Raw genomic sequence first — 7500 nt, 5'->3', positions numbered from 1 at the left:
ATCCAGTAGATGTTGGCGCTGCTGTTATGGAAACAGCCGTGACACATGAGGAAGCTGATGATCTGATGGCATACCACATGATTAAAGAAGCTGTCACAGGACACTTACTGATCAAGGTGGTTTCTGATGACACAGATGTTCTTGTTATTCTTGCCCATCATCTTCATGTACGTACCAAAAACATACCAGAAACAACTAAACTTATCATGGAGTCATGTTCAAGAAATCGTGCCATCATTGACATCAATGAAGTTGTGAAAAAACATTCATGCCCAATCTTCTTGGAGCTCATGCATTGACTGGATGTGATTCAGTCTCAGCTTTTTCTGGCATTGGGAAGACAACAGTCTTGAAAAAACTGGAAACATTTACTGACTCTCTTATGTTGGGCAATACATATTTATCTCTTGATGAGGTCACCGAGTCATGTTTGAAATTTGTAGCTACACTGTATGGGCAGAAGTTCGGAGAATCATTGAACTTGATGCATGTAACCATATTCACTAGGAAGGCAAGAGACATGTACCTCCAAAACATAGCAGCTTACCTCCAACAGCAGCTTCATTTAGGCCCCATTGTGAACGTGCCCACTATCAAACAATCCTATGGAAGGCTGTAGGCTTGTCAACACCTCCAAACCTGGACCCACAAGAGTTTGGCTGGAAGAAGAAGTCATCTGTGCTCATGCCTGTTTACCTGGATGAAGGCCAGGCAGTTGTCCCTGACAAGATAATGAATCTCATCAGCTGTGGTTGCAAGACTGGCTGCAAATCAGCACTTTGCAGCTGCAATAAGTTCAGCATAGCATGCACTGAATTCTGTAAATGCCAGGGTTAACAATCCTGCGAGAATTCCATGAGAATGGAAGAAGATGAACACAGTGATGATGATGCAGACACTGATGATGAATAAACAGTATTCAAGGTTCTGTCAAGGTTCTTTTAGCCATCCTAGACTCAGTTTAATGTGTGAATTATGTTTACTTGATGTACAGAAGAAAACATACAACATTATATAACATACAACATATAACATTATCTTAAGTATCTATGGCAGCCATCTTGGATTTTATTTTTAACTGTTCTTTTCAAGTATAAAAGAATTTAAAACAATTATTGACATACTTTTTTATCAAACCAAAATCATTTGTATGACTAATGTTGAGTTTGCAGACAGAAGAACATAAAAATTATAATTTGAACTTCTTTGTCGGCCATTTTGGATATTATATTTCAGCAAATTTTTACCTAGATTGGACCCAAAAAATAGACATACACTATTAACATGATCTTTCATCAACACAAACTCTAATTTGTCAATAATATTGTGTTGATGCGCAGAAGAAAAAATAAAAACAATTATTTAATCCTTTCTGGCAGCCATCTTGGATTTTTATTTTTTTCTAAAAACCCTCAATATCTTCAAGGTGGCACTCATTAGATTCTGAATGAGCAGGTCAAGATTGTAAAGAAACTACAAAAAAACATTGTATATGTAATAAAACAAGGTCACATGGCCCCTAGACGGGACTATGTCCATTAGTAATAAACACCCACAGTAAAATCAATAAAGCAACGGTGACAACTATTTACATACTTAAATGTTTCCAACTGGATAAATGGATGACGATAATAAGAAAATAAAAATGTTTTTTAGTGTGTTCCTAGACATAAAAAGACAGCAATAAGTAACAACCTAGATGATAAGTGGGAAAATCATAACTTGTACAGTATGCAGCAAAACTGGTGCTACTTTTTTGTTTTTGAGACAACATTGGTCACTTGTTATGGATAACATTGAATAATGTTAGATTGTTAATAAAAATTTTCATGCTAAAATGATATTTCAGAACAAAAATTAAATATGTTCCTGAAGCTCGAATTCCTTGTCAACGTGACTCCGCGAGATTCAGTAAGACTAGTCTTTGAGCGCGTCTAGATGGAGAACAGTTTAAGATGAGCGCTATAGTCTAATGCATTTGGGGTATGATTTCAGAGTTATTACTAGTTTTTTGTTTTTTTTTTCCTTTTTTTTTCTTATGTCGTTTGGTGTATAAAACAAACGTTAATTAGGATCGTGATTTCAAAACTTGCAATAAATCATAACAAGTCATAGTTTAGACTATAGTCAACGCTATTTATATAATTCTAGTCTCCCAATGGGTTTCTTCAGTTTGAGGAAAAATTAATAAATGAATAGATAAGCGGGGTGGTGAGTTATCTTCGCTATTGGAAATACATTTAATTCTACCTTTCTATTATTTTACTTTTACTTTACAAACGGAAGACTATAATCAGCTCAGACATATTCAGCCACACGTGTATGTGCAGATTCTACAGAAAGACAAAACAATGTATCTTAAATTATAATAATAATAATAATAATAATAATAATGGTAACGATGATAGGAGGGCCCTGGAGTCTAGGCCTATGCTATTAGCTTTATAACTCTTCATCTTCTACGGTTGTGCAGCAGCAGTGTCTCTCGCTTAAACGATGAACCTTTATTGTATCGTTTAGCCATCTTTAAACAGCTGTTTCCTTGATGTTAAGACGATTGGTTATATCTATTTTTCTTATAGAGAATATGGTGAAATAAACTTAACTAGAGTTACAGTTATCCGGTAGCTGTTGAGTAGCTCTAACCATATTTGACAGATGATTTGCTTTTGAGAGTGCCACTGTGAGGCTGCCAGTTGATGTCCGGTTAGACCCCGCCCACTACTACATCTCCGATACGTTCTTCATGTTAAATACATCACTATGGTGGCTAAAAAGTCACACTCATTAAGTATTTAATTTTTTTTTTCATTTTTATCATAATCAAAGATTGTTGGGTTAATTTTTCCATAATGATCTAGCTGATATTTTGATAAAAAAAATATGGCATAAACTCCCTAAAATCATGCTTAACCCTGGATAGGTACGCTCCTCGGACACCCCTTTAAGGGTATACTCGGACGCGAACGACCCCGACGCCAAAAAAAATTCTTGAAAAATCAGTTTTTGCAGTAACCTCCTTTTTTCTTTTGCCAAAAAAAACTTCAATGAATGCTTAAAACAACTGTAAAGATAAATACTACTCATCTCCAGAAAAACTATTTATTATAAATATTTTAAAAAATTAAGTAGAAAAAAAAAGACCTGACATAAAAATTCATAAAAAAAAAGTTTATACATATATACACAAATCCTTTTAGGAATTGATTCTTGAATGTTTAGGACACATCTTGATGTATTTTGGATGAAGTCAGACCCATGGAGGTGAAGATCTGAAATGAGAAAAAAAGGGTAACTTTTTTTGGCCAAAAAAATTTGTCCAAATTTCATGAATTTTTTTGGGTACCCAAATGAAATAGGAAGTGGCTAATTTTTTTAGGGAATAAACATATGTTATCCTAAAATAGAAATATGTAAAAAAATCTTCATTATTTTGTAAATTACTTTTATATCAGGGGCCATATCTAAAGGTAATTTTTTGAGTACTTAGAAATTTCGTAAAAAAATACATATATTTAATATATAATATGATATTTATGCAGGTAAAAATATACTAAAATATCACAAATTCTATAGGGAACAAGAATATATATAGATAGGGCAGCTTACGCTTCGGATATGTCCACAAAATGGCCGCCAACCACACTGACTCAGACTCCCTAATCTGCCACTTGAAATGTAGGAAGGGTATGTCAATTTCAAGGTGTTATTTACTAATTTAATTATTATTGGATATGCATAAAAATTGTATGGTGGGTTGCTGGATAATTGTCGATTATTTTACGACTATAAAATTAAAATTCTGACCCAAAACAAATTTTTTGAAGGGAAATAAAATCGAAAAAAAAATGTAAAACAATATAATATTTTAGCTAAAAAAATTTGATGATATTCAATCAAAAAAAAAGTAAACAAATTTTTCCGACAAATAAACATCTAGAGGAATCATTACTCTGTGATAGTTCCTTAGTACGTAGTAATTTTGAAAGAATTGGGACAAAACGAAAAAATGGCAATCACCGGAAAATCGAACACATACCTATATATACGCCATATCTGGCTAAAAAAAAGATAGGCATGGGTAGCCAGATCATTTAGAAACACTTTCCAACACTTTAAAAATATAAGTTTTGCGACACTACTTGCCAATTCCTTACGGTAACATGACTAATCAAAAAAATGCAAAACAAATAAAAAGGGGCACTCGCGGAAAAATGCCCAACATTCTAATATACGGCATCTCAGATAAAAAAAAGACATGCACGTGTTAGCCCAACCATCAAGGCACACTTTCTAACACATAAACATGAAAAAAATCAATAATATACGGCAATTCCTTACTACGTAGTAAATTTTTACAAATATTGAAAAAAAACAGAAATTGGCAACCGCAGTTAAATACCCAATATACCAATAACTACGTCGTATCTGACAAAAACAAAATCACGCATGGGTAGCCAGATCATCTAGACACACTTTCCAACACTAAAAAAGCAAAAGTTTTACGACACTATTTCGCAATATCTTACGGAAAAATGACTTGGCAAAAAAATGAAAAAAAATGAAAAAGGGGTACTCGCGGTAAAATGCCCGACATTCTAATATACGGCATCTCAGATAAAAAAAAAGACATGCACGTGTTAGCCCAACCATCAAGGCACACTTTCTAACACATAAACATGAAAAAAAAATGAATAATATACGGCAATTCCTTACTACGTAGTAATTTTTACAAATATTGAAAAAAAACAGAAATTGGTAACCGCAGTTAAATACCCAATATACCAATAACTACGTCGTATCTGACAAAAACAAAGTCATGCATGGGTAGCCAGATCATCTAGACACACTTTCCAACACTAAACAAGCAAAAGTTTTACGACACTATTTGGCAATATCTTACGGAAAAATGACTTGGCAAAAAAATGAGAAAAAATGAAAAAGGGGCAATCGCGGTAAAATGGTCCTCGTGGTGATGAACGACATTTTAACTAAAAAAAAAATCATGCACATGGTAGCCAAACAATCCACCAAGACTTTCCACAACTGATAACCTATACAAGTTGCACCATTCTACGACAATTTCATAATACGTAATAACTTTGATAATTATGCAAACTACCTTAGAAGGGTAAACTCGGTCGCGAACGACCCCGACTCGTCTCAGAAATCGGGGAAGGAGTACAGCTACAGCAATGCACATCTGGACACTACTAGAGCGTGTAGGGGAGACACCTCCTGCAGGTCGATCACCCACAAATTCAGTCACGGGGCTGAGTCACGTGAGAAAAACCTGTTTTTTTTTGACGCTCGGGGTCGCGAACGACCCACCGTACCTATCCAGGGTTAATGAACTGTATCTTTTATTGAGCGAAGTTTCAAAATGCTTTGTCCCGGGAACCTAGTCTCATTAGAAATGTGAAGAATGTGAGAGTTGCCATTTAGTGACTTTCAAACGAAAATTACTGACTTAAGGTATCACCAGTTTTTCTGTATACCGTATAAGGTCGCACTCACTGGAACACTTAATCAACAACCAGAAACAAAATATTTGGTGAAAAATTACGATCATGGATGAAAATAAATGGGTGAATGAGATGAAAAGAATTTCAGCACTGCTCTCCTGCAACAAAAAAACCAAAAAAATTCAAATAACACCTGCAAGAGTAATAACATCCACCGTGAGTGGAGGAACTACCAACAGTGAAGCATTTTTCAAAACCTGTAACTACCATAATTTTAATGCTGAAATTTACAAGATTACAAGATATATAACTGCAGCATAAAAAATGGAACTTAATATGACCATGAAGTTCTCAAAATTAATCAAAATATCTACTGGAAAGATAAAAAAAAATATATATATAAAAACGATGAATAAAAAATTCTTACCTATCAACACTTTTTTGGGGAACCCTTGAAATTCTTCCATGAGAGACCTATGAGATTTCATGAGTGCATTATATACGGCAAGAAACTCTGAGTACCGTCTCTCAAAGGAACCAATTTTTTCCATATGGCTGCCAGCTTTGGAGGAGTGGCTACCATCGTTCCTTTCTAAAGAGTCGGCATACTTGGGAGCTTCTTCATCCTCGCTATACTCAATCTTGTGCTTTACTTCAACTAAATAAGCCTGAAATATATACAAGTGCATCACAGTTCTGATTCTTCAAAGTTTTACTAAGTAAACTTATACAAATCCCAATCTATTTAATATCTACAACCCAGTATGTTCAATTTCAAAATGAATATTTTTAATAACATTAAATTTATTTTCCCATTTCAGTACTACTGTATATGTTTGACCCATATGAGCTAACAGTTTTAATAACTTTTATCAAAAAGTTCATAAAGAGGACTGAAATAAGGAAAGAACCAGTGACCCAACAAGGATATGCAAATCTGAATTGAAAACTACAATATTAAGTAGCCAACATGGATTCGGAAATAGAGGCCACCACCCATGTCAAAAGTAAAGCTGTTGACTGAATAAAGTATCAACAGGCACAAAGTTCTCAAAAGAGAGAGAATAGGTACATCACTAGGACCTATAATTTATGACTGACTAAACATAAAAAAACAATCACCTTTTATTGATGAAAGAAAATTTGGCAAACCTGCAAAGTGAAAGCTGTATTATTCAAGTCCAGATTGAGTCACCAAAAGTGGTAGAAGCCAAAGCTGCAATATGAGAAAACTTTCTCAATTACTGTACATTACTTAACATTCTGGGGTGGTTTCCATGGCTACGACAAGCCCCATCACCTCTGAAGCAATAGCTGCCTTGATAGGTTAGGGAATATCAAAAAGGACTTACAGTACCTAATTCAAATCGGAATACTGTACTGTATGTTGGTCGTCAGGCATATCAGTATGACTTGTGTTTTGAATAAGTTTGGAAACTACGTATCATCATCATCATCAGCCGTAATTAGTCCACTGCAGGACAAAGACCTCAGACATGTCCTGCCAATCCCGTCTGTTTATGATCTTTCTAGGCCAGTCTATACCCGCAAAATTAAACATGCAGTACAGTAAATGGAATTACAAAACTTGTTCAAAATATTTTATCAACATTGTGGATATACCAATAAGTTTTGGACTACCACAATTTTCATACAGATTACTAAAACCTATTAGTATCCTTAGTCATCATATGGATGTGTAAATGTTTTAGTTCATTGTGATTGACGATGAAATATTAAAAAAAGGCAATGGTTTCTCTTTTGGGCATCATATGGAGGAAAACATGATGTAAAATCAATTTTAGTTTATTTTAAATTTTTAAGGATACAGTAAGTACCCAACATTTGTACTGTAATAACCTCTTTACATAACCTTACACAAGGCAATAAACAGATGATTATGTAATTTAGTGGCTGTCTTATACAAGAGATATTAGATAAATCAATTAAAATTTGTATTATTTTTTTTTACCTCGTCTTATACATGGAAATATACAGTAATTACATTCATTTCCATATTAATTTACAAATACAG

General features: G+C 34.1%; 1 protein-coding gene across 6 annotated transcripts in view; it reads right to left on the bottom strand.

The window, feature by feature from the left end:
* Nucleotides 1-7500, bottom strand: part of Snx21 (Sorting nexin 21) — a 435957-nt gene that overhangs the window by 58874 nt on the left and 369583 nt on the right. For all 6 annotated transcript variants that reach the window (XR_011044485.1, XR_011044484.1, XM_068373793.1 and 3 more), the window contains exon 4: nucleotides 5893-6133. Coding sequence is in view for 4 of the 6 variants with exons in the window: in XM_068373793.1 (XP_068229894.1) it covers nucleotides 5893-6133 (241 nt within the window). In the remaining 2 variants the exon portion in view is untranslated. The remainder of the gene's footprint in view (nucleotides 1-5892; nucleotides 6134-7500) is intronic.

Source organism: Palaemon carinicauda, chromosome 5 (genome assembly GCF_036898095.1).
Source record: "Palaemon carinicauda isolate YSFRI2023 chromosome 5, ASM3689809v2, whole genome shotgun sequence".
NCBI classification, from domain to species: Eukaryota; Metazoa; Arthropoda; class Malacostraca; order Decapoda; family Palaemonidae; genus Palaemon; species Palaemon carinicauda.
The sequence above is the reverse complement of the archived record's forward strand: the minus strand, read 5'-3'. Positions and strand labels throughout refer to the sequence as shown.